The sequence below is a fragment of the Bubalus bubalis genome, chromosome 5 (assembly GCF_019923935.1).
Source record: "Bubalus bubalis isolate 160015118507 breed Murrah chromosome 5, NDDB_SH_1, whole genome shotgun sequence".
NCBI classification, from domain to species: domain Eukaryota; kingdom Metazoa; phylum Chordata; class Mammalia; order Artiodactyla; family Bovidae; genus Bubalus; species Bubalus bubalis.
Window position 1 is genome coordinate 121,205,003 of NC_059161.1, and position 27,968 is coordinate 121,232,970.

The window sequence follows — 27,968 nt, forward strand, 5'->3', positions numbered from 1 at the left end:
AGAGCCAAGCAGGAAAAGAAAAGCAGCAACAAATGCATCTTTCTTCTTAGACTCTACTTTATTTGGTAAAACTCAGAAACTAACCACCAATTCACGTCCCCCACCTCCTTCCCTCTGAAGGCAGTTCCCCAGAGACAAAAAGGCTGTGGCTTGGAAATCATCCACCATCTGCAGGTCTTACCCTCAGGCAGCCCATGGCCTGGTGGTCAGCCCTCCAGACCCAAAGCTCTCAGAGGCAACAGAAGAAAGCGAAGGAAGCTCTCACCTCAAAGACAACGAACCCCTCCCGCCCCACCTCCCCCCTACCCACAACCCTCCCCGACCCCAAACCTAAATAAAAAGATAGTGAGGACAATGCATGAGTGTGGGAGACACACACACACACACACACACAGAGCTTCCTTTCAGCCAAAGAGCTGCAAAACTGCTCCCTGGAAGGACAACTGGCTGCACCAATCCAGGCTTGGTGGCCCAAGGTGATGGCTGGAATCATGTGAGACTGGTTAAAATCCAGGGAGAAAACATTTCACCTTCAGCCCTTGCCCAGGTCTCCAGTGAACTGGTTTTCGTTCTATGAAATCCCCATTTCCACTCAGGTAGGCTGTGGCTTCTGGGGCTTAGGGACAGGCTTCCCATGGCCGAGAGACAGTGGCAGGGAGGAGGAGAGCAGGAGGGCAAAGCCTTCAGAGAGGGTCTGGGAAGGGATCCCTGCCCTTGGCTAATGGATCCGAGTTAACTCCTCCACCACCTTGATCAGGTCATCTGCAGTGGCCTCTCGCTTCATCCCGCTGCCATCGTCATACTGCAACGAGGAAAGGGGAGGAGGGGAGGCCATGAGGGCTGAGAGCGGGCTCTCCCTCCCTGGGGAAGGAGATGCCCACAACGGTACCCTGCACCACACTGCCGTGGCAGGAGCAAAGACTCATCATCAGAAGCCTGTGCTTCTCCTTGGGGGTCCAGGTGAGCAGGGTCTGCTGGCAGCAAAGCTGCCCAGGGCTGCCACCCAGTATATACATCCACCTCCACCCGGCTGTTTGCCAGAGGCACCACCTCCAGTAGGCAATACCCCAAACTCCAGCACCATGGTAACTCCTCTTCCCTGCAGGATCCTGGCCCTGCCCCCTTTCCTAAGGATGTTCCAGGGATCCCAGACATGCCCAAAGGTGCCCTCGTTGCTAAAGCTACAGTGCTTGGTGCCTGGTGGGGGAACCCACGAGCCTCAGCCTTATCTCCTTGCCCTTGGACACTACCTTTCCATGTGGATAGAAGAAAACTAAAAAGGGCTCTTGGCATGTGGGAACCAAGGGAGGGGAGCCCTCCTGGCGTGCCTGGCCCTGCAATGGACTTGAGTCACTGGCCCCGGGGCTGCACCCTGCACAGTGACACAGCTTACCTGTAGGTTTGCCACAACTTCCTGCATCTTGGGCCGGCTGATATCCAGGAAACTCTCAATCAAGTCGCCATCGATGAAGCCGGTGGCTGGTTCTGTTTTTCGTTCAGTATGAAAGGATCTCCAAGTGGACAGATGAGTTAAGGAATGTGCTGATCATTTGGAAATAATAAATACCCTCTCCGAACTCATCACCACCTCTGTGCACAAGACCACAGTCTGAAGCAATCATCAGGAGGAGAACAGAAAACAACAGGTTCAACTAAATATCACAGCTGTTTGGACAGTTTTGCAATTTCAAAGACCTATAAATCATTACCTAATCCAATGATCCTCTCAACTGGAATAATCGTCAAAATAACATTTTAAAAATTACAGGGATTTCCCCTGCAGCCCAGTGGTTAGGAGTCTGGGCTTTCAATGCCAAGGGCATGGGTTTGTTTAATCCCTGGTCAGGGAACTCAGATCCTGCAAGCCACACAGCAAGACCAAAAACAATTAAAAAATTAAAAATTAAAATTTTAAAAACAGATAGAATACAGATGACTCTTAGTTCAGAGCATGGGCATGTACAGATTTTTTTTTTTTAACAAGTGCTCCATGTGAACTGGATGCTTGCCTAGGAAGAACCGCTCTTTAAGTCTAGCCTTCACAGATTAATAAACTGAGGCTCAGTGAAACAAGAGATGTGCCTAAAGTCCTGCGGGTTAGCAGAACACCAACACGTCAGCCTACGTCCTCCCTCCTTGGCGAGAGCTGGTTTATCCTGCCTTACAACAGACTCTCAGCAGAATCCCCTTAAGAGCCCAAGGGCTCCTCGTCCCTCTCCCATAATAAACAAACTTCCAGTAGTACTTGGATCCTCAGTGTCCAGGGGGCTGACCCTTGGGCTTCTGGAATTTACAGCTTCTTTGCTTTTCCCCTCCTTTTCCATTTAGCCTCTCTAGCGAGGGTCCTCAAACACCGATGCCCTTAACAAGATCTCTGAAAGGATGTTCTAAGTTGTGATCTAAACTTAGGTCTGACATGCAACGCCAGAAAGGTCAGAAGCAGACACAGGGCATGAACCTCAACGTACATTTTCAAGATGAACCAATAAAACCGGGAGATAAGTGCATGGGGGTTCATTATACTCATACCATTCTCTCCACTATTGTGTGCTTGAAATTTTCCATGAGAAGTTTTTACGTAGCCTGTTCCCCACTGGAACCTAGTCAAGATGTTTTCTAGAGGGACAAATTTCCAGAGGCTGCTCAGGGTGATGTGCTCTCTGCCTGGGCCAGGCCATGTTTTTGAGCAAGGGGGCACCTCTGGGAAGGATATAAGGAGTGCTCAATCTTGCCCACACTTTTGATGACTTTATTGAGTCGATTCTGCATGTCCAACAAGAGGTTGTACCAGCTCTCTGACAATGAGGTCACCAGGCCTAAGGAAGCAAAGGGAACCGAAAGCTACAGGGCGCTCCAGAGCTCACAGCGAGCGCTGCCTGCCAAGGGGAGCCCAGGCAGGAGGACAGACGAGCTGGCCACCGACTCTCGAAACCCTGCTCTCCCCTGGCCCTGGGAAGGAGGCTGCACGCCCCACGGGGCCACCCTTACCAATCATGCCATTGACCGTGCCGAAGAGCACCGAGCCCTGCGTGGGCGTGGAAGTCTCGCCCAGGTTCTGCATAACCAGAGAGCCGTGGCAGAAGACGTTGACGAACTCGCCCAAGTGGAAGAGCCCAACCTCCTGGAGGTGTTGCCGCTCCTCGTCCGTGGTGGCAGCGCTGCAAGAGGTGCGAGACTCACAACCCAGGCCTCCTGTCCCCCCAGTTGGGGCCCCAAGGACCGCATGCAGTGATGGACAGACTCCCTGGTGGGCCCACCCACTCCACAGAGGAGCCGGCCTGAAGAGGCTCATCCATCTCTGCAGCCTGATTCTCTCACAGATACCCTCTACCCCTGTGAAGAGGCCCACGCGAGCCTGTGAGGGCCTTGTGTCCTCACCTACCACAGGCCACTCCCACAGCTGACCACTCACCTATCCTTCTGACACACAAACAAGTTAAAGGCATTTTCAGCCCCCAGGAAATTGTCATCATCCAAGATTTCCACAGCACTCATCCAGTTGGGGTTAAAGTCTCGAGCAATCTTAAAAAAGACAAAATACAAGAGGAGAAACACAATCAGCAGTTTGCATGCAAGCCAGTGCTGAGACTTGGCCAAGTGCCTGCCCTGCCTGTGTTTAACAACCGCCCCTCTAGAGTCTCCCCTTTGCCTGGCCAACACGGTCCTGAAACAGGGCCTACTCAGAGTTCAAGTTGGGGGTCTCTAAAAAGACTGAACGGATGCACAACGTGTGCTCCAGGGATGACGTTTCTGCCCACACTGGGCTTCATCACCCCTCACCGCCAGCTTAAGCAAGCCGACCCCGGGCTACCTCTTCGAAGTTGCCCTCCATCGGCTTGTAGGCCAGCAGGAGCACCGAGCGCATCAGGTCGCCCACCAGGATGAAGTCGCCCTTGGTCTTCAGGTAGAGCGCCATGATGTTGTTGTAGTGGTTGCACTCGGTGCGCAGCTCCTTCTCGGTCGTCCACTCATAGAGCCGCACCTGGGGGGGCAGTGCGTTTCTCTCAGCCCCAGGGGCCTTCCATCTGCTGCACCACTTACCCCAGTGCAGTGTGGGGTGTGAAATGGTTTGCTGTGGAACTTGCGTGAGCGTTTGTAATTATTATACATTCATGAAAGATGAAAACAGAGTGAGCACATGAAACTTAATACTACAAAGTTTTCCTTTATATTAAAAAAAAATAACTCAGGATAAAGAAAAATACTAAGTAAATAGTAAAGCAAGTAACACTATAGAAATGACAAGAGATGGTTTTGTGACTGAAGTCTGGTAACTGTCTAAGAAATATCTCTAGAAAGAGAAGGTCCATTTCCAATTTCCTGATCAGAAAGAAACAAGATCACCTCCCAACAAACTGCCCTTTCTGAACCCTTCTCAAAACACATACATCCCTGGCACCTTTTGATGTTCATCCAATGAGCAAAGAAAATAGAATAGAAAAGTCCAACAGAAACTTACTCTAAAGAACTAGAGTCTCTGGCCACCCCTCTACCCAAAGGGGAAAAAATACCCCTTTTTTCTTCACTGCAGTGTTTCTTCCATTATAACCATATCTCCAAAAGAACGAAGATGCTTTATGATCAACAGACAGATGAACAGATACTTGGCACAGCCCAGTCCCAGCAGATCCTTCAGGGTCCAGGCAGCCCCACCCACACCTCTGCACATACAGACACTCCTGGGAAGAATATATTAAGCCATGATTTCTCAAGATGTGTCCAAAGAACACTAGCTCCACAGGTGTGCACTCCAAGGCTCACTTGTAATAATCACAATGGCTACCACACCTCCTGTTCTGGGTCAAGTGAGCCCAGAACACCACAGATTAGCATAAGCCCAGTTGGACTGGGCTTCCAAACTTCCAAGAGTGAGGTGAAGAAGCGGTAAATGCAAGTAAACATTTTGAGTCTCATGAGCCCTTGCAGCAAATTATGAAACCTAAGGGTGGTAAGAGATTGTGGGAACCCTAACTTAGTAGCAAGTCAGACAGAAGTCTGAGTAACACGACTTGGGCTGGCGTTTGAGTAAAGACCGTCTTGTGGGACCAAGCCCTTGACCCTGTGACATCTGACTCCAACTCTGGGTAGCTAAAGTCAGAATTCAAGTAAATTATAGGACCCCCCAGTTGGAAAACTGATTGTCATAGGGATAAAAACTCCTCACACATGGTGTCAGAAGTGTTGTGAGTAAAGATACAGTTTTCCCTTACTCTCCAAACCTGCCCTACTCACAAACTTCCTCCATCAGTGCAGAGCAACACCATCTCTGTTACTCAGGCCAAAACACTTGACCCTTTATTCCCTTCTCACGACTCATCTTTAAGCCCTCATTCAATTCAGTTCAGTGGCTCAGTCGTGTCCGACTCTTTGTGACCCCATGAACTGCAGCACGCCAGGCCTCCCTGTCCATCACCATCTCCCGGAGTTCACTCAAACGCATGTCCATCGAGTCGGTGATGCCATCCAGCCATCTCATTCTCGGTTGTCCCCTTCTGCTCCTGCCCCCAATCCCTCCCAGCATCAGAGTCTTTTCCAATGAATCAACTCTTCGCATCAGGTGGCCAAAGTACTGGAGTTTCAGCTTTAGCATCATTCCTTCCAAAGAAATCCCAGGGCTGATCTCCTTCAGAATGGACTGGTTGGATCTCCTTGCAGTCCAAGGGACTCTCAAGAGTCTTCTCCAACACCACAGTTCAAAAGCATCAATTCTTCGGCGCTCAGCTTTCTTCACAGTCCAACTCTCGCATCCATACATGACCACAGGAAAAACCATAGCCTTGACTAGACGGACCTTTGTTGGCAGAGTAATGTCTCTGCTTTTGAATATGCTGTCTAGGTTGGTCATAACTTTCTTTCCAAGGAGTAAGTGTCTTTGAATTTCATGGCTGCAATCACCATCTGCAGTGATTTTGGAGCCCAAAAAGAGTCTGACACTGTTTCCACTGTTTCCCCATCTATTTCCCATGAAGTGACACGTTAGAGCCCCTCAATACTAACATCTGCAGGATCTGACTACCCTTCAGCTCCTCTGTCAGCACACTGCTCCCAGCACCGTCCACTGCTCTCTGGATCATCACCAGAGCTTCTGAGCTGATCTCACTGCTTCTACTCATGGTCTTCTACCACCTTCTCCAAGATGCGCAGTGAGCTTTTCAAAATATCTACAGGGACTTCGCTGGTGGTCCAGTGGTTAAGAATCCACTTTCCATATAGCAGAAACCAACACAATATTGAAAAGCAATTATCGTTCAATTAAAAATAAATAAATTTAAAAAGGAAAAGAATCCACCTTCCAATACAGAGGACATGAGTTCGATCCCTGGTTGGGAAACTGAGATCCCATGTGCCGTAGGGCAACTAAACCCCACCACACCACAACTAGATAGCCCGCGCCTACAACAAAAATCCTGTGTGCCACAACTAAGACCAGACACAGCCTGATAAGTAAACCAGCATATTTTATATATATCATACCTATATATATATATATATATATAAAAAACTACAGTCACGTCATGCATTTGCTCGAACCCTCTAGAGGTTCCCATCCCCTTGGAGTAAAACCCACAGTCCTTACAAACGCAAAACACACAGCCTATCTGGTTCCGCACGTGCTAGCTCCCGGCTGCCTCTCCGACTTATCTCCCAGCACCCAGCACTGCCTTCCCACGCTGGGTGCAGGCCGGCCATGGACTCCTGGCACTTGTCTTCTTCCAGGTCAAGGCATGGCTGGCTCCCTCCTTTCCCTCAGAAATCTGCACCAAAGCTACTGTGCGAACCTTCCTGACCATACGACAAAACAGTACCACCTCCATGCTCACGCTGGCACTCTGTCAGCTTCTTGTCCTGTTTTTCTTTTTCTCAAGGTGCTTCTCATCATATATACACATATATTCTATTTGCTCACAGGCCCCAGGAGGCTAGCTCTTTGTCCATTTCATCTACTGCCTCATCCCAACTACCAAAACAGTGCTTAGTATACTTCAAGTGCTCAGTCAGTACTTCTTGAATGAATGACAAGTTAAAGTATTTAAGGGGACGTCCCTGCTGGCCTAGTGGTTAAGGCTCTGTGCTTCCACTGCAAAGGCTGCAGGTTAGATACCTGGTCTAGGAATTAAGATCCCACATGCTGCAAAGCACAGCCAAAAAATAAATAAAGCTGCTTTTTCTTTGGAAAAAAAAAAGAAGTGTTTAAGCAATGCTTCTCTACTCTTGATCTTCTCAGAATCTTTCATATGCTACAATGCACTGAGAAGCTTCTAAGCAGAAGATACAGGATACAGCAAGTCCCAAATTTGTTTGACCGTGTATAATTTTTTTTTTTTTTTTTTTGGCAAGGGAGGAGGTGGGGTCATGCCAGAAGAAAAGTGAAGAATTTCACAGGCCTAGTATTTCAGGGGTTTACTCAGGATGAATGCAGTTTGGCTCATTCTGTCCCACACAGATGAAATATTCTCATGCCATGACACATTCTGAGTGCAGGGACCACAGTTCTTACACTCTTCTCAATTCCCACAGAACAATATGTACAGGGCTTCACAGAACCAAATCTGGTGTCTGGTCCAACCCCAGGTCTCCATATTCCCAGCTCCATCCTCTGTACTCGCTACTCTGTTACCCTTAAAATTGTGACATACATGCAGTTCAGAAAATGCAAGGGAACCAGACTCTCTAGACAGAGGTGTGAGGCCTGAGGCCGAGACCAGAGGGAGAAAATGCACAGGAACCAGGATCTGTGGATGGAGGCCTGAGGCTGAGGCCAGAGGGAGGGCTCACCGTGCTGTTGATGCTGGCTAACAGCTTCCCGTTAAACTCTACCATGGAGTACACGGCCCCCTTCACCTCCTTTTCAGCAACAGTCTGTAGTTTTCCTGGGGGAGAAAAGATACCCTTCAGTCTCCTTCATGAGCCCACGCTTTAATCAGAAGAATCCTGTGCTTCCCCCCCAGCTCTAATTCCCCTCCAAACCCCTCATTTCAAAGCAGAGAATATAGAATCCGTATATACTGGGGTTAACCACCTCTAGAAGTGTGGGCCACCCCATCACACGCAGCGATTCCAGATAGCGCTCCGGTTCTGCCTCCCACCTGGGACTCTGGATCTCCCTTCAAGATGGAGACCAGACTCCACCTCAGCCATCTAACCTGAGATTCGGGGGCTGAGAGCTAGTGTTCAGAGCCATCATGGGTAGGGGAGATGAGAAATGATACAGAAACGAACACCAAGTGCTGATGCTGGGAAGAGGGCCTAAAAGGCTGAGCAGCCAAGTGGAAAACACACCACAGAGTCCTACCAGAATGCCTAACTGTCATTCTGGTCGCCTCTCCCTTTCTCTTCCTTTCAAAGAGTGAAAAAGGAAGAAAAAAGGGCAGACTTTATTTGTGCCATTGCTCACATACTCCAAAACTCATTCAGACCATCAACAGCTTAAGTGAGAAACATCTTGAATCTCATGTCACTGCAATTAACCCAAGTTCTTCTGCATAACTGAGTCTAAAACCTAAAACTGTCTGTCTGCTTCCTTTCCCAGTTTTTAAATTTCTCAAAAGCCAGAGACTGTGTCCACTTACCATCTGAATACTGAAAGACCACAATACGACCCTGCTTGGGCTCTGCCTCCTCTGGGTACACCATGGCCGTGCCCACGATGAAGTACGTGTTGGGGTCTTTGCCCAACTTGCAGGAGACCAGGCTGAGGGCATACTCATTCTGCAGAAACTGGTGGGCATGAAGCACTAGAAGAAGAATAGTAGAGAGGTGACTGACTGACGACCCCCACACATGGGTGCTTCTGCACTTCTGTGAGGTCCACACCTCAGCTTGGAGCACAGTACAGAAGGCATCTGCCTCCTGCTATTCCTGTCTCCTCGCCAGCCTATTCTGACATGAGGAAGCCCAGTACTCTGAACTCACAGCCAACTCTGAGGCCCCACCCTTTCTTCTCCTCCTAGGATAGTCTGCCAGTGTCTATCAAATTCTGGAATACAGCAGAGCCCAGAAGAGCCTAGCTTAGGGAGGACGTAGGTACAACATGATAGAAAGAGCTCATTTGCACCTTCAAAGGTGTGCTGGTCAATGATAAGGAGGTTATGCACCTCCACCTCTTCTCCAAAGGAGGTCTCGTGAGGGGCTGTGCTGCTGGAGAACAGCTTGCTGGAGCTGACGCTGCTGGACAGGGCCTGGGAACAGAGAGAACACACATCACCCCTCTCAAAAGAACGGGTGCTGGGAGAGCAGTGTGAGCATCAGACAGGATCAGAGAACAGAGACAGAGTTTGAACGAGAAGAACTTGAGGCTGGCCGCCTGCACAGAGCCCAAGTGCAAAGGGCTTCAGAGAGGATATAGGGACTGAGGCTAAGGATCCAGACTCCATATGGAATGGACACAGCAGTTCAAAACACCGCCAGAATCTAAGGGCACTTAAGAGCACTAAAACAGTGATGCCAAGTCAATCAAGAAAGCTAACAAGAAACCCAGGCGACCTAATAAAGTGACAGACTTCCACCTCTCTCAATGGGAAGAGCAGGAAACCACTGCAAATAAAAATGAATACATAAAGACCTACTCTGGATTAAGGGAAGAAGTCAGACCACGGATGTCTACAAGCAAGAAAGGCAGAGAATACATGGAATAAAACGACCGGCTAACATCTCCACTGGGTCTGTGATGTGCGGGTCTAGACGGTCCATTATCATTTCACAGATGATAAAACTGAAGCTGCCCAAGGTGACACAGCGAGCAACAAACCCTGGAGCCAGTTCTGTCAGACTCCAAGTCCCACGCTCTTACCTATGTACGACACTGCTACCCCTACCCGACACAAAGTACCCAAAATGATAATAAAAGGAAAGGAATTATTCATCAGGCAAGGGTACCAAGTAGCAAAATCACTGAAGCCACACTTATTTAAAGTTCTTCTCAAGTCTCTACCAAGGCGGCCAAATCCAGCTCACTGCCTATTTGTTTAAGGTTTTACTGGAGCCCAGCTACGACCACCTGTTGTCTACAGACGCCTTTGTAATGGTTGAGGCGAGTAGCTGTGACTGAGATCATGTGACCTGCAAAGTCTAAAGTATCTACTATCTGACCCTTTCTGAACAGTCTGCCGCTGCTCTCACACCACTGCCCTTCGTCCACTGCCCTCACCTGGGTGCTGGCGCTGGGCCTCAGAGCAGTTGTGCCCCCACTCGTGTCCTGGACTTCGATGCGGCTGGAGAGGACCCCGAAGCACTGGGACACCTCCTGATAGCAGATCTTCCTACAGAACAAGCATGGAACAACAGGGCCCCTCAGGAAAAGGCTGAAGCGGTGCACACCAACCCCCAGGGCCCCCTCCCCTGCAGCTCCCCTACCCTGCCCCTCACCTGGGAGATTCATATAGGGGAACTGTCCGAATGTGCAACTTCTGGATCTCGTCGATGGTGCCAATCGTGAGAGTGCTGTTGTTGGCCAGTGCCAGGCTGGAAAGAAGGTTCTGGGTTTAGACTGAGTACACCCAAGGAAGAAAAAGGACTTCCTGGTGGCTCAAATGGTAAAGTGTCTGTCTACAATGCGGGAGACCTGGGTTCAAACCCTGGGTCAGGAAGATCCCCTGGAGAAGGAAATGACAATCCACTCCAGTACTATTGCCTGGAAAATCCCATGGACAGAGGAGCCTGGTAGGCTACAGTCCATGGGGTCGCAAAGAGTCGGACACGACTGAGCAACTTCACTTACGCTTACACTTAAGGAAAAAAAGGATTCTATGAGGCAACTCCATAAGAGGAAGAAAAACAAGGCAGAATTACACTAATTTACTACAGGGCAGTGATTCTCAACTACAACTCTCTGTTAAAAAACACCTGGAGACCAGTCCCATCCCTCAAGATTTATTTAATTGGTCTGGTTGGGCGTAGGCTGAGATTTTAACAGCTATCTGTTTAACACTAACGTGTAGCATTCGGATAAAGAACAGTGATTCTTGAACTATCAAACCATGCTGGCATCAAAACGACCTGGGGGGCTTGTGAAGCTAAGACTGCTAGGCCCACCCCTGGAGTTTCTGATTTGGTGGGTCCATGGGCGAGGCCTGAGAATGTACATTTCTAACAGAGAGTTCCCACGTAGTGCCATGGCTGCAGTGAGGGAGCCACTTGGAGAATCCCTGCTCCAGGGGAACGCATAATGAATGATCTCTGCCACAGGGACTCTGAAACTTGACCAATCACTGGAATTGCTTAAGAGGTTTTCTAAAAATACAGATTCAGATCTAGGGCCCAACCCTAGATCTACCAAAGCAAACTCTAAGAAAGAGTCAAAAACAATTCAGCACATTTAAAAGGCTTACGAGGTATTTCTACTGCAGGTCTGCAAATCTCTGTTCTACACATCTCATCTCAGCCAGTCACTGGCTTTGTCACTGGAGAAAGGCTGGATGACGCCTTCCATCCTGGCTCTCACTGAAGAAAGAAAAAGAGGCTCACCTGTCAGGATAGCCATCTGAATTGAGGGGACACATGTAGTTCACTTCCTTGAGGTTGACATTGGAGAAGACCAATTTGTGGTTGCTGCTGTAGATGACAGTGGGGCGGTCAGAGCAAGCAAAGACGTTGGTGGTTGAAAGAGAACGGAAAGTTCTCAATACCGTGGGCTGGGTGCCCAGAGTCACCTTCTTACGGTCGCTCAACTGGCCTACAGAAAGAACAGCATCCAGAGAAAAACAGAAACAAAACAGGACAGTTGGACTGTGAAGGTTCGAAAGCTGCACCCTGAAGCTAAGAACTCTGCCGACTCCAATACCCCAGATTCTCCAAAGCGCCGCTCACCTGACATGCTAGTCTCACCTGTCTCGATGTTGAGCCCAAAGTAGAAGAGTGCTCCATCTCCCAAGGCACAAAGGAGGTAGTGGCTGCTCTCAAAGGTGGTCATCAGGATGGAACGGGGAATGATCTCTGTGAGAAAGAGGTACATTGAGCGCTTGTTCCAAATCCTGATTCTGATCCTAACTCAGGCCTTTAAAAGAAACACCCTCCCCGCCCTCAAAAAAAAGAAACACACCTCCACCCAGCATCTCTTTGTGCAGTAGCTCGAAAGAGGGCAGCTTCGCAATTCGGGCTGAGATGTCTGTCCAGAGGCCGATGGCACAAAGAGGGGACATTCCATTGCTGTCTCCTAGAGGAGTAATGTCCAAGCAGGCCACTTCGTGTTCCATCTCTGTGTGGCTGAACAGAGAAGAATATGGCACAGAAAGGACTCCAGGGATCAAATAAGTCCCAGAGAAGAGGGGAGGGCAGAAAGAGCAGAGACAGAAACACACACCTGATCTGCCGGAGCTCCTGAGGATGGATCTGCAGGTAGTAGAGGGCCCTCCCCACGGCGACTACTACCTGGCTGCTGTTGCAGGAGGCCACGCTGATGTTCTTGCCCTGAGGCTCCTTCCACTCACTGACGAGTGCTTTGGGCTCTTGAGAGACCAGCCTCACAGATGCTGAAGTGATCTAGAGAAAAAAGAGCAATGTCTCCAAGCCCCTGCAGGGATCTATCTACACAGAGGTAAGAAGGTGGTAAATGCTGCCCTCACGGAACCCTAAGAATAAGGTATGAAGTCCTCCTCTGCTATATAGATTTTTTCAAGTTCCACAATGACTGATTACATGAAGATGTCATTTTTAACTGAAGCCTTGAAGAAGACTGGCTTCAAGCAGCTTACAGCTCATATACTACAGCCTGAAAAAGAGAAGGCATGTCCTGTTTCACTCTTGGGTATCACAAATGGCACCCTATGGAAAGGTATCGATGGAGTAGGACCCTGCAACTACCAGTCTAATTGTTTTTCTCAACCCCAAAATCAGATCTCTAAAATATCCAATTTCTGGGAATTCCCTGGTGGTCCAGTGGTTAGGAGTCTGCATTTTCACTACCGAGGGCGCAGGTTCAATCCCTGGTCAAGGAATGAAGATCCTGCAAGCTTGTAGCACGGCCAGAAGAATTTAAAATATGCAAGTTCTTTACTATGCATGAACCATTAAAATCACATAAAATTCTTTAGTAAGTATCAGTATATCTTATTTATCAAAACTGAGTTTTTACTTAAAGAAAGACCCTTAGAATTATAAACACTATGCTGCTGCTGCTGCTGCTGCTAAGTCATTTCAGTCGTGTCTGACTCTGTGTGACCCCAAAGATGGCAGCCCACCAGGCCCCGCCGTCCCTGGGATTCTCCAGGCAAGAACACTGGAGTGGGTTGCCATTTCCTTCTCCAATGCATGAAAGTGAAAAGTGAAAGTGAAGTCGCTCAGTTGTGTCCGACTCTTATCGACCCCATGGACTGCAGTGCACCAGGCTCCTCTGTCCATGGGATTTTCCAGGCAAGAGTACTGGAGTGGGGTGCCATTGCCTTCTCTGATAAACACTATGGGAGATGCAGAAAAATACCACAAGCTATTACTGATACTAATGAACTACAATGGGATTACATAATACTTCCTAGAGTTATTAGTCTTTCCATTTGGTAAAGAAACCCATCGTTAGTAATAACTGAGCTGGAATAAAATACGAAATCAGCTTTTGAAAGGTCTGGTCCAATACAAATTACAAAACCAGTGCAACAGCATAATTCTGAAAATTAAAAAAGAGGAAGGCCCTTGAATAATAAGATATGTGAGCTGGGGCCAGGATTCAGGTCCCAGTTAGAAAACACTGACAAAGCACTGAGTCAGTATCTGGGCACTTCCCACACTTGTTCAACAAAGTGACAGACCTTCCCTCTGGTTTTTAACCCACCACTGCCTGTTGGCTAAAAGGAAGACCAAGAGAATAAAATGATAGAGACAGTTCAGTAATCCTTAGGCCCTCAAGTGCTACAGCCACGACAGGCAAATACTGACTCTGCTCAGTGTGGAGACAGCTCCCGGGTGAGGAGGGTGTGCAAAAAACCAAGAGCATCATGGTCACTCCAAACTTCAGCCTGCCAGGTCCTGATAGGTGCAAAGAAATCAGGTTCTCGTGGCTCACAAGTACCAAAGGGCTATATGATCCCCATTATCAAGAAAAAGTTAAAATAAGTATCTGAACAGAGTTAGAACTCTAGTTATAAGTAGTACACTGGAAGTGCTATCAAAAGTCATATAGGAATGGTAGCATATGACTAATCTTTTTCTTCTTTGTGCTTTTCAGTATTTTCCAAATAAGTATATATGACTATTAAAACGAGTGGAAAAATGTGTCTCAGATGACAGGATATAATTAGTGCTAAAACAATATCACCTTGCCCCCCCAAATATATATATATATACACACACACACACACACACACACACACATACATACATACAATGATCCCATCCATAATAGAAAATGTAAATAAATACAACATACAGCCATCCCTCAGTACCTGCAGGGGACTGGTTCCAGAATCTCCAGTCAATACCAAATGCACAGATGTTCAGGCCCCTCATATAAAATGGAACAGTATTTGCTTATAACCTACTCACATCCTTAAGTGCACTTTGAATCATCTCTAGATTATCTGTAATACCTAATACAGCGTAGTGTTAGTCGCTCAGTTGTGCCTGACTCTTTGTGACCCCATGGACTGCAGCCCACCAGGCCCCTCTGTCCATGAAATTTTCCAGGCAAGGATACTGGAGTGGGTTGCCATTTCCTTCTCCAGGGGATCTTCCCAACCCAGGGATTGAATCTGGGTCTCTCGCACTGCAGGCAGATTCTTTACTGACTGAGCTACAAGGGAAGCTACAATACAATATACAATGTAAATACTATGTAAATAACTGTGAATACAATGTAAATGATATGTAGACAGTGGCTGCTGCTGCTACTGCTAACTCACTTCAGTCCTATAGGACTCTGTGTGACCCCATGGACTCTGTGCGACCCCATAGACGGCAGCCCACCAGGCTCTCCCTTCCCTGGGATTCTCCAGGCAAGAACACTGGAGTGGGTTACCATTTCCTTCTCCAATGCATGAAAGTGAAAAGTCAAAGTGAAGTCGCTCAGTCGTGTCCGACCCTCAGCAACCCCTACCAGTCTACCAGGCTCCTCCGTCCATAGGATTTTCCAGGCAAGAGTACTGGAGTGGGGTGCCATTCCTGGTGCAAAGCAAATTCAAGTTTTGCTTTTGAATTTTCTGACGTTTTTTTCCCCCAATTTTTTATTTTTTTGGCTGCACCGAGTGGCTTGCAGGATCTTAAGTCTGCTGACCAGGGATTGAAGTCCAAGTGTGGAGGAGTCCTAGCCACTGGACCTCCAGGGAATTCCCACCCCAAATACTTCTCATCGTGGTTGGTTGAGTCCATGTATGCAAAACCCACAGATACAAAGGGCCGACTGTACATACATTTGCAAAAGAAAATTAAAACTAAAAGGAGTAACTCCAAAGTTTAAAAAAAAAAGTTACATTGCTCTCAGTAATGGGTGATTGCTGCTGCTGCCGCTGATAAGTTATTTTAGTCGTGTCCGACTCTGTGCGACCCCATAGACAGCAGCCCACCAGGCTCCCCGTCCTTGGGATTCTCCAGGTAATTTCAATTTTTTTCCAAGCCTTTTTACATTACTTTTAGAGCCATAAAAATTGACTTTTAAAATCCAGTGGTGCTCTGTAATGCACTCCAGGTCAAACTGATGCATAAATGGGGTCTGCCCTTTCCTCAGTTACTACCTGGATAAGTTGTTGATGAGCCACGTTGCCACAGAAGAAAGTCTGCTGATCGTCCACAAAACCCATCAGTTCAGTTTCCTCCACTTCCTCTCCATTTAACATGAGAACTCTGCAGCAGAAGGGAAGGCTGGGGTTAGCCGGACCAGCTGCCCCACCTTGCAACCTTTACATGGATGCTTGGAGCTGACTCGTCTTACCTTGTCTGGCCCACAAAAGAGAGCACCAAAGTGTCATCGGTCTCCCGGTTGGGATCAGACCTCAGTGGCCACAGGCCTGGAACACAGATCAAAGATTAAGAGGCTCGGCTGGCTCCACATGGTCTAAGGAAGGAGCAGCCTAACCCCACACAAAGAGCAAGAAACTCTGAGTCAGTCCTAAGATGAAATACCCACTCTGTTCCTCCCTGGCTTCAAGACACTGAAGAAGTTTGGTATTTTTTAAACTGTTTGAGCTTAGTATTTCAAAGCTTTTCATTTGGAGGCTAGGTTGGAAGGAGAAGTACAGAGGTGAGACTATAGTGATTTTGGATGGGATAATTCATTTCTATGACTCAAAGTCAAAATTTATTTTTTAAATATTTAATACAGAAGTCTCACTCCTATACCTCTCCTAGCTCCCAAATAAGTAAACAATAATAATTTATCCCTCCAATTCTTTTCAATAGATAAATGCTGTATTGCAAGCCAATACAGTAGCCTCTCACAAACTGTCTACACATTTTTTTTTCATCTAATATATGTCTGAATCCTTATCAGAACCAAACAGTTCCTTGTTTTTGACCTCTGCACAGTATTTAATTTTATGGATGTACTAGTTTACTAGCAAGTTCCCACTGATGGACGCTTTTTCAGTATTTTGCCATAATATACAATACCGCAATGAATAATCTTATATTTATGTCATCTTATACATATGAAGGTCTATGGGTCAGATGCCCAGAACTGGGCTTGCAGGGTAAATCAGCTGTAATTTCAGTAGACACCGCCAATGAGCATGCCCTTTCCTCACAGCCTCACCAACACAGACATTGTCACACTTGGATTTTGGCATCTGGTAAAGAATAGTATCACTATTTTGTTTTGATTTGCACTTCTTATTATAAGTTAGGCTTGTTATCTGTCCATTCATGTACTCTGTCAATTTGGGGGCAGGAAATTTGGTGGTCTTTCTAGAAATTTTTTATCAATTAGACAGATTAGGCCTTTGTGTATAAGATGAACTACAAATGTTTTCATCTAATTTACCATTTCTTCTAACTTATAGTGTTTTGTTTCTGCCAAGCAGGGTATTTATGTTTACATTGTTGAATTTATCAGTCTCCTTTTGGCTTCTGTACTTTTGACTCAGAGTTTGAAAGACTTTCCCCACTCCAAAATTAGAAAGGAAATCACCAACTTTTTCTTCTAGCTTTTGCATGGCTTCACTTTTTTACGTTAAGTCTTTGATCTATTTAGACTCTAGCATTGGGCACACATTGTGCAGGACCCAAACTTATCTTTTCTCAAATGACTAGTTATCCCAATACTATTTATTCAAAAGAATTATCCTTACCTTACTGAGTTGAGATACCAGCACTATCCTACACTAAAGCCCCATATACAATTTTGTCTATTTCTGGACATTTGAGTTTGCTCATGGGACTCCTGCCTATTTGTGCACCAAAACCACACTTTAATTTCTAAGGTTTAACAGTACCTTTTTAATATCTGGTAGGACTAGACCCACCTCGTTGTTCTTTTTTAAGTTTTTCCTACCTTTCCTTGCATCTTCTGCTTCACATTTGGACTTTGACTTGTCCAGGTCAAAGAAAAAAAAACCTACTGATATTTTTTATTGAAATATATTTTAATATAAATATCAAAGAGAGAAAAAGCTTTATAATATTAATTTATAAGACCTTACCATGTCTTTTTGTATTTGATCAATCTATCCTTTCAATCCTTTAAGAGTATTTCAAAGTTTTCCTTAAATAAATTTTGCACAATTCTTGTTAAACTTATTTCGTGGTATTTTATCTTTTTATTGCTATTGTAAACTGCCTCTTTCCCTCTACTACACCTTCTAACTGACTGTTTTTACATGAAAGCTATTGATTTCAGTACCTTAATTTTATATCCTACCTTAATGAGTTCTGTCTATAGGTATTCAATTCTCTTGAGTTTTGTAGTTTTATGATCTCTTTCTAATTCATAAATCTTTTTTTAATCTGTTCTCATCTTCTTACTTTTTTATATTCTAAATTACTTTTTTTAAGTTGTGTTATATATACTACTTTGAATTAGTTTTTGCCTTATGAGCCAATCTGATCATCTACTTCTTATAACAGGTGATTTCAGCCTATTTACATTTACTGATAGTAGATATCTGATGTATCAGTTACTCATACAGATGTTTGACATTGAGTTCTATCATATTATTTTAAGTTATGTCTACTGTTTGTATATTAAAAAAGTCTTTTGCTATGTAGTTTGTATTTGATCTTTTTGATCATTAGAGTTCTCCTGGAATTTAGGAAGATTTGTACTTGTGTTCTAGAAGTTACCTTTGATATGTACCTTGTTCTATGACAGTCTCAGTCTCCTCTTTCTTTAGGGATTCTATCAGTTCCCTTATATAAACAACATTAAATTTTCCACTAAACTGCCCATTCCTCTACTCCATTATCCAATTTTGGTCAATATCTTCTTTTTTTAAGTTTACTTTGGAACCTTTAAATACATTTAATCTTCCACTGCTTATTTGGCATTAAAACTTTTTTTTTCTCTTCATGTGATTTACATTCCTCTAGCTCCCAAGTGTCTTCATGACATGTAATGAGGCCAAAGTCACTCAAATAAGATCTGCATCCTATGTCCACCGAAAGGCTACCTTTGATGCCTGGCAAGTCAATGCTGGCATGCTCGTGGATTCCAATTCCGTTCCGGATGATTCGCAAGGAACCTTCCTTGAATGCCCCAGAGCAAGTGACCAGCTGCAAGTAGAGAAAAGGTTTCTAAATAACCCCCTCCAGAGATATGGGCAACTAGACTGATGCTCAGAAAGTAAACAAGGTGTATCTAAGTCCAAGCACCCTCTGCTGGGGAGCTAGGTTTGAGGATGCAGAATGAGCAGAGGGTAACCTCCAAAGTGTCTCAAGTTTATCAAGCAGATAGGGCGCCCTAGTCCAAGAAGCAAAAGGGCCCTACCACTGCTTCCAGCAAACTTGCTTCCTTCCTGGGATCCTAGTTTACTAGAAAGTGCACAGGATCTGGGGGCAGACACACTTGCCCTTTAGTAGTTACGTGACGTTGGACAAGTTGTTTAATCCTTCAAGGCCTTAAGTTTCCTCACTTCTGAAATAGCCAAGAATCCCTATCTAAAAGGGTTCTGGGGTGATCAGAGATAATGTATGTAAAGTGCCTGGCAGACCAAGATAGGCACCCAATAAATGGCAGTAATCCTTACATTTTTGGAATTAGTGAGTGAGGCTCTCAAAACTTATCTGCAGTGCACATTCCCCATTCAAGCTAAGCAGACCCAGGACACAGTTTGAGTGGCCATACCAACTATCCCTTTCCAGGATGATCCCTTACCTGTCCCTGCCCCTGCCTCTCCAGGTCCACAACGCACATGTCCACAATGGGTCCTAAATTGGTAAAGGTTTCCATGGCCACTACGTAGGAGCCTTGTTCATTGCTGTCAACGTTGAGCTAAAAAATAAAGAACAATTTTAGTCTTAGAACGCTCCAGATGCACCCTAGAGAGATAGTTTTCATCCAAAAGAAACTTAACCCAACTAGGTCCGCCTTTCCTGTGTTCTACTGGATGCTTCCAGAAGGAGAATGCTGACTAAGGGACACAGGTGTCCTACAGGTGACCCACTAGCCAATCAGGGATTTCTAATCTGGCATCCCATGGACGGATTTCAGAGGAATAGCTTGGAAATTAATGTAAAATGTTTGCATGCATTTTTCTGCAGAGAAGGCTCAAATTCTCATATTCTAGAGGGGGTAAAGAATATTAGACTATGATCTATTTGAAGGCATAAGCTGGGTCTTGTTCACCACAAAACCTAACACACTGCTGAATGAACATTTAGGACAAAAAGCTCATCAAGGTAGGATGCTACATCAATCAAGCAAAATGGTGTATAACAGGCATAGGGATGAACTGAAGAAACTCTGAGCAGCACCAAACACAGGGGAAAAACTTTATGAAAAAGCAGTGAAGACTGCAAAATAGAAGCCAGAAAGAAGAAAATGTCTTCTCACCTTCACAAGCTGGGAATCACCAAGGCGAGAACCGACAAACACAACACCATTGTCAAGGTACGTCAAGCACTCAGCAATAGAGGTCTAAAAGAAAATCAGCAGCATGAAAGACATCAGAAAGTACTTCACAAGGGATCCAGACACCATCCTATCCATCTCTCAGACCCGTGCCTAGAAAACAACAACTGCAGCCATAGTCCCCAAAACAAGTCTTCATTTCAAATCCCCAGGTAACACTCAACAAATGTTTCTAAAGCCCTGAAGTTTGTGACTCTTCCTTTATCGCATCCCTATAGTCAGAAACATCTGTAATTTGTCTTGCAGGTGCCTGATCTAAATGACCATTTTAATCCCAACAGCTCCAAATAGCTAGAGACCTCTAAAATTCACTGAGTTGTTCTTAACAGTACTATTTTGGAATGTCCTCCCATTATTGAATATCAGCCCTAGATTAACCTTTAATTCTATAGTGTATCTTTCTGTTTCTCTTTTTAATACTTGAGGTAGCACCCCACTGCTTGTGAGATTCTCTAAAATCTACTCATTCCAAAACTAACTCCCACAGCAGGACTGAGCATTTGTTGTTCGGTGTCAACTCATGTCATTCCCAGCTGCAGTTTGGGACCATATGTCTGGGGTCACCAGGCACCTAGCAGAACGTAAAAGAGTAGGGACAAGGCCCACCTCCCCAAGGAGTTCCACACGGAGATCCTTGAGGGTGACGGTGCCATCCATCTGTTCCTCCTTCTCCAAAAGCAGCATGAAGAGCCGTCCTTCCATGTCTCCCAGCAGATAGCGAGAGCCATTGGGGTCCACTCGATTGTGACACACAATTGTGCTTTGCTGCCAAGAGGAAAGACACAGTCATTAGACATAAAGCACCTTCCACACCAGACAGTGAACCCTAGCAGACCATTCCCTTTACCAAATCCAGTCACTTCATGAGCAAGGAATCCACTCAACTCACACAGGTGACCAAAAATGGGGACGTTTGATTTTTGAGGACAATGTTCCAAGGAGCTCAATATACTTTAACTGTTTACTCACATATTATTCTACTGGAAAACAAATAAATAGAAGAGGAAACAGCTGTAAGTATTCCCTGGACTATGCTACCACAGATTTTGTTATTTAGCCTCAAAAGATAAAAAACACGTAAGGCTTCATTTTTATGACTCAATATTTTAAGGTGAATTTTTTTATGACTAATGTTTTAAGTCTATATGTATTTTTCACTTTATTATATTACATGCTTTGTGCTCTGAAGACATTAACATTCAACAAAATTACCCAAATTTCTTTCTTCAGATTGCACCAGTGAATAGAAAGGATAATCTGAACTTTATTCTCTCTCCCTTAGTTAGCAAGCAAGCTCTTTGTTAGCAAAACCAAGCCAATCTCTCTTTGTATTCCCAGTGACCGACACAGTCTCATATACACAGTGAATAAGGTAGCAGTTGTGAATCCCCTTCTGACCCAATGGGGGGTTAGGAGGGAGAGACAACAGAAGGAAAAAAAGGAAAGGAATGCTGCTCACCTTAATGATGGGAGGGGCAATCGCCAGGTATTTGTCACCGTTGTGATACGTAATCGACTCCTGTCCAATGATGATGGCGCCTCCGAAGGGCTCCGGGACTGCAGGAGAGAGAGCAGCATTAGAATGCTGAGCACCCGGAACCTGCCAAACCCTGAGGCAACTTAGGCACTGAGCCAGTTATCTCTGAGGCGAACTGGAAGATAATTATTATTTTAGACATCAAAGTCCAGGGAACACGATAACCTTTTTCTGAGATTCCTGTCTTAGAAATTGTAAGCTGCCCACTCTATACTCCTGATAAATATTTTTACTGCCACTCTTTTGAAGTTCACATGGTCTGAAGGGTGGGGAGTCTTCCCAGTGTTCTTCCATATGCATTCTGCCCCTTTCTCTTCTAAATGTCTGATCCAAAAGTTTTTACTTTCTCCCCTGTGCCTTAGCTTAACTTCCCCCATTATCAGAGATACTATACAGAAGAACCAATTTGCACTTAAGAGTTTTAAAATTTCTCTACTGGGTAAAACACACAATAATGTTGAGGAAGGATACAGGACAAACAGCAAAGAGACCTGGACTTCAGCCCAGGCTTTGCCAGTGAGATACAGGCACAGGCAAGTCCCTCGGCCCTGTTTCCTCATCTGGGAAATAAAGGAACCAGATAAGATAAGCATTATTGCCTCTTTCGGTTTTTAAAAATGTTTGCCAACAATAAAATGAGACTATTTTCCCTGTGCCACTCGGCAAATCAATCTTATTGTTTTAGTTAAACCCACCACCGCAAAGAAAGGAAAACTATACTTTGGAGGGGAGAAGAGTGAAAAACAAGACAATCTTGAAGATGGAAATGCAAAGAGCAAAGAGAAGCACATTTACAGAGAGGAGACATAAGGGAGGGGTGAACAATGCGCGTGCTCAATAGCACTGGAGCACGGAGATAAAGGGGCAGAGAAGGTGGGGAAAGAACAACAGAGAACTCGGGCAGGGCCTATTTCCTACGTCCCCCAACAAACCTGCAATCACCATGGACGCTTCAGCTTCTACATTTTCCTGTTTCCAAGGGCCCTTATTGAACTCCTTCTCTCGGAGAGACACCTCATAGGTTTTTACGTGCCGCCCCTGAGGGTCCTAGGTGGGGAAAGGTAGAATCGTTAGTCCCTAGGAAGGGTGACCCCTGGGCTAGAGAAGGGTCCTGAAGGGGACAGCACTGGACACTCCTGTCACACCAGCCTCCCCATCCTTATCCATGAGCATGCTGACAGCCACCAGCTGGGCTTGGGATAGTCTGGGGAGACTGCGATGGAGGCCAACTGTTTTTAACAACAAAACCAACAAAGAGACTTAAAAAGTAGAAAAATGAACATGTCACACTGTATTAACCACTACAGAAATATAAGTGTATATATGTACATTTGTGTGTGTGTATCTCCTCTATTCCTTACCTTCAAGGAACTTACAAAATAGCTAAAGAGGAAAAACAAACACATTGAGAAGTGAAATACATTTAACAAATTTTAAAACTTTGACACAATCTCAGACGCATCCTGATGGGGCGACAGCAGAAAACAGAGCAAGCAGCCCCTCTAACGCTGGTCACAGCTTCCAACCCCCTGTCATCAACACCATCTTCCCCTCCTTTTTCTGAGCCGTGACTCACTTCAGACCTGGAACCATCAAAGTCACCTTTAAGAGGCTAAAGGAGCCGGCCTGGGGCCAGTGGAGAGCGGCCGCATCAAAGGCCAGGGAAGGCTCTGAGAAGTTATGGGAGGAATCCGACAGTGTGTTTCAAGGCAGGGCCCACACCTCAATCACGGTTATAGCTCCTGATGCACTGTGCATGACTACCTTTCACATAGTATTTTCCTTTCAGATTATCTTTTTAATTTTGGCCATGCCACGGGGCTTGAAGGATCTCAGTTCCCAGACCAGGGATTGAACCCAGGCCACGACAGTCAAAGTGCTAAATCCTAACCACCGGACCACCAGGGAACTCCTTCACGTGGTAGTTTTCAAACTAACTTTTGAGCACAAAACAGGAGAAAAAAATAATTTATAGCTGATGAGGATTTTCCCATCAATGATTAGGAGTAAGACTCAATGTCACCGTATGTTCAAGATGGGGTTTGGATTTGGGCCTCCATTTCCCACATATGGAAATTAAGCTCATTCATAACTGGCAGCCCTGAGCCTGCCCAGAGTGAGTCCTGAATAACCAACATCAATGTCTTAATGACCAGATATTTACAAAACTGAAGAAGGGAGAGAAATCCTAAGTTTTTATTTCAGTTCTGATATTTAATGTATTATAAACAAGATTAAACAAAATCTCCAAAGCTGGTTTCAACCTATTCAAATGAACTTTATACCAACCAGAATCAAAGCTGTAGCACTCAGGTGACACTAAGAAATATACAAAAACACATCAGTATTTCCAATACTTAACACAGCTATCAAAGTGTTTACATGCCAACACACAGTACTTAAGACTTGGACTAAGCTTCCTTCCAACATTTATTCAGGCACATGCTACTGAAATAACCTCATGCTGTATGGCCCTTTGTTAAAAGGCTGAGATTTTACCAAGATACAGGCATGTTAGTCTGGTGCTCTGCCACCCTGCCCCCACCCCCACCCCCTCAAGAGATCTGGCCCAGAGAACAGCTGCCCAGGATCAGCTCTACAAAAGTTTTAGGCACAGACTAAAATAGAAGTCAAGAGCCAGCAGTCACCAGAAAGCTGCGTGCTGATCAAAATGTATTTCTTCTTGGAAGACACACAAAGCATCCCCAAGACATTTCTCACTGCGTGTAAAGGCAATTTCCAGATCATTTCTCTACAGCTAAATTTTAATAATCCCCTAGCATGCCAGTAAGTGACAAAGTATAAACTGGGTTGCCCTACAAAATCTCCAAGGCGCACACCCAGAGTGTAATCTCAGGATTAAAGCCTGCTACAAGCTCCTGACTGTTTCCTGCCTCCACAGTAAGTACTGCTGTTCTCAAGGTGCAACCAAAACCTCACACATACTAACTGCATCATTCAAAACATTTCAGGACACATACATTAAACACTTCTGCCCATTCTACCATGAAATCCAGACATTCTGATGAGCAAAAATGCACTCCCCACTGAGCCAAGCTACATTGCTTCTCCCTCTCCTCCTGTCCCAGTACCTGGTAGACAAAGCAGATGGTAGGCGCTTGGCAACCATATAAGAACTTGACGTCGATAACATGTAACTCCTCCAGGCGGATGTTAAAGGCCTTGAGCTCTTTATTGTCCCGGTCTAGTGGAATAACCTTGAACAGGCCATCATAGAGTCGCAGGCCAATCATTCGGCACTCAGGGTCAATGATGCCAATAATGCCCGTCTCTGAGGGGCGGCCAATTCGGTCCTGAGAAATAAAACTGGGGTTAGGGAAGAACCTCAACACCTAGGGTGACAGAGAACACTGGGTACCACCTTCCCAGGATTACTTTAGTAGGAGTGGTAGTAAAACGAGTGCCATCTTTTTGACATGCCAAGCAGCCCAAATGTCAGTGTGGGCTTTTCTGCAATACACTGAATCTCAACGAAGTATTATTACCCACCTTATCCCTTGGATTCTGAGTAAACTACAGAAGTCCTTAGTGCTTTCTCCTTGTTTCTCTAACCACACAGAGAGAGCTGCCCCAGCACTTCAATTTCCTTCACCGAATCATGACAACCCCACCTAGAAAACTCTCATCAGCCTGCAGCAGCCACCTCACCTGCACATTGCCATGAGCTCGAGTTATGATGTCAATGCTCTCGCCACTCTGCTTATACTCCAAGATGCAGGCATTGTACTTAGCTGTCAGGATAAACAGTAGGTCCTTGCTCTCCCCCTGGAAACCAACACCATACTATCAAAATAGATTTCTTTTGAAAACAGGAATACCTATCTAGGCTTTCATCATTCCCTAAGCATATGAAATTCTTCAAGAATTTTCTTTTCTCCCTGAAAAAAATCCATGGTGAGCATGTATGTTAATAAACGACATGAGTTACACACACCCTAAGGGTGTGTACAAAAGGTCAGAACTGAAGCTGGTAAACATTCAGTCCTCTTTCAAGATTCTGTATCTCTGCTCTACAAACAATGTATTCATCTAGTTCTGTGTCAGCTAATCTCAGTTATTCCATTCAAATTCTGAAAGATGAATGTAACACCTCCTCTAATCCCTCCAAAGTACTTGGAAAAAAGAAAAAACTGAACAAGGGAAGCTCAAATGCATCTACCAAGTCTTTCTTACTTACTAATACAGACCCCAACAAAGTGAGTTTTTGTTCAAAAGGTTATAATTTAAATTTTGAACCTACTGCTTTCTTATCAGATTCAATAAACACATAATGAAGCAACATGGTGGCTATTTTGATGAAAGCAGTTGAATTATAATAATGATAATTCGACGGTAAGTGGCAACAGTGAATGCTCATTATGTGTTAGGTGCTGTTCATCTTCACAATAACCCAGAAGACTGGATACTGTTATCCCCATTTTGCAGATGCAGAAATAAGGCTCTGAAAGGTTAGGTGACACCCAAAGTTAGATTTAATAAGGAATAAAGTGTACTGCCCCAACTCCAGAGCCCACTCTCTGAATCACTATGATGGCCCACAGGATGGTGACCCACATTTCAAACTGCTTTCATATTCTCTTCTAGAGAATTCAACTTGATAAAATAAAATTTTTCCCCAGTGAATTTCTCCTTCTATCTCTTGGAAACTTATTAAATAAGAATATAAACTGAAATCTGCCATTCAAAAAGAGAAAAGTTTCTCTCCTAGGCCTTATTGCACCCATCCTAAACGAGCAATGACATAAAACAACACAAACTCAACTACAACCAATGGTTCTCCCCTTGTTGCTGGGCTCAGCCAACCCAGAGCACTTACCTTGGGCCTGAAAAGCTCCATGACAGCAATCTTCCCATACATGCCCACCTCTTTGACGGGCCGAAGCCCCTCAGCAGTGACCACATAGATCTCTAATCTCGTATTTTTGGCAATCAACAGGTTCAAGTCTTCCGCTGAAGTAAAATGTCCTGCAAGAACAGATCCTCTAATTTTTTAAGACAAAGCACTAAGTAATCCTATCACTTCTACCTAAAACCTCCTGAATTCTCATTTACTTCACATATTTCTCTGGCTCCCTCCATTCTCTCCCTTCTCAACAAATCCTCAACGAGTCTCACTCCGTACGTTCAAGAAAGCTACTTTCCTCATCAGACTAAGAAAACTAGCCTGGGCCTAAGAGCAGCATGTCCTTCAACTGACAATGACGGTGAAAACCCTTCAGATGGCTCTGTGCCCTCGAATTTCACTTTTCCCATTGCAATGGCCGACTCATCCTCTAATTAAGAAGAGATGCTGGAGAAAGTGTTCCTCTCTAGTCAGTTCCTTAGTTGGATTTTTGCAAAACCTTTACCAAAGAGACCAGATCAACAAAGAGAATTCTCTGAGCTTCACCTTAAAATATTGCTTTGTTTGTCCTGCCTGCCCTCCCAGCAATCTACCAAAACCCCATCCACACTCCTTCACCGCCTCCAACTCTCCAAACAATAGTTTTCTTTTGGAATCATGTCTAGAATTTACATAAAAATACAAGTTTGAGAGCTTCCTATTCTGTTGAAAATTTGGTTCAAGATGATTATTTTGGTTCACGATGATTATGTCCAGAACATCTGTGTCCTTAACAATTCTTGCACAAACAAACAAGGCAAGCCCAGCACTGGGCTGGGCCATTCTAAACTCTCTTCCCCAGCAGCTCCTTCTTGTAAACAACAGCCCCAGGCAAAGCGGACTCCTCTCTTTCGCCTTGAGTGCGGACATTCTTCACATCCCTCCACCTCCTGCACCTCCCAGGCTCTCCCACTTGAAAATTCGTGCCCCCAAGTCGCCATCACCACCGCCCTTTCGCGAGGCCAATCTCGCGGCTCAAGCAACACCGCACAATCAACTCATACCCCACTCTCTGTCCCACTGGGCCCGTCCCTGTCCTCGAGGCCAAGTGACCGCCGAGAACGAAAGTGGACCATCAAAAGCAGCGCTGACTCCCCTAAAAGGCGTGTGTTTAGACAGCTTCTTTGAAGTGGGGGACTGTGGGAGGTCCTTCGGCAGCCAGCGCCTTTCATTCCCCAGGCCCGGTCCTGGCCGCGGGCTTGGTGGCCACCCGGGGGCCGCGGGCTTCCCTAGGCCTCGGTTGCCCCCAGCTCCCTCCCTCGCAGGGGTCTCCTGCCCTGGCAGCCTCACCGGTCACGCAGCCGTTCACGGCGGTGGGCTTCTGTGCCGTTACCACGTAGTTGTACGACATGTCGAGGCCTGCGACAGCCCAGTGGGACTCAAGCGCAACGATAGAGGGATGGACACGAGCTAAAAGACTGGGATCCCACACCCGCGCGGCGAACTCCGCTGCCGCTGTCTCCGCCCCACAGACACGTTGCAGGCCAGAGCGACCGGGGCGCAGGGCATCACGGGACGGCCTCACCTGGCCTCTTGGAGGACTC

The 27,968-nt window shown here is 45.6% G+C and overlaps 1 protein-coding gene across 1 annotated transcript; it reads right to left on the bottom strand.

The window, feature by feature from the left end:
• Positions 1-39: 39 nt before the first annotated feature.
• DDB1 (damage specific DNA binding protein 1) lies at positions 40-27,929 on the bottom strand. Its single transcript, XM_006076568.2, has 27 exons — positions 27,715-27,929; positions 26,359-26,507; positions 25,191-25,307; positions 24,614-24,835; positions 22,454-22,568; positions 21,444-21,541; positions 20,591-20,749; positions 19,907-19,990; positions 19,229-19,345; positions 18,525-18,627; positions 15,854-15,929; positions 15,657-15,765; positions 12,299-12,477; positions 12,038-12,201; positions 11,824-11,931; positions 11,464-11,671; positions 10,366-10,461; positions 10,148-10,259; positions 9,056-9,179; positions 8,571-8,735; positions 7,777-7,871; positions 3,812-3,982; positions 3,413-3,522; positions 2,989-3,158; positions 2,714-2,816; positions 1,394-1,517; positions 40-802 (listed from the first exon to the last, which is right to left on the bottom strand). The coding sequence occupies exons 1-27, from the start codon at positions 27,773-27,775 to the stop codon at positions 719-721; spliced, it is 3,423 nt and encodes a 1,140-aa protein (XP_006076630.1). The 5' UTR covers positions 27,776-27,929; the 3' UTR covers positions 40-718.
• Between the last annotated feature and the right edge of the window lie 39 nt (positions 27,930-27,968).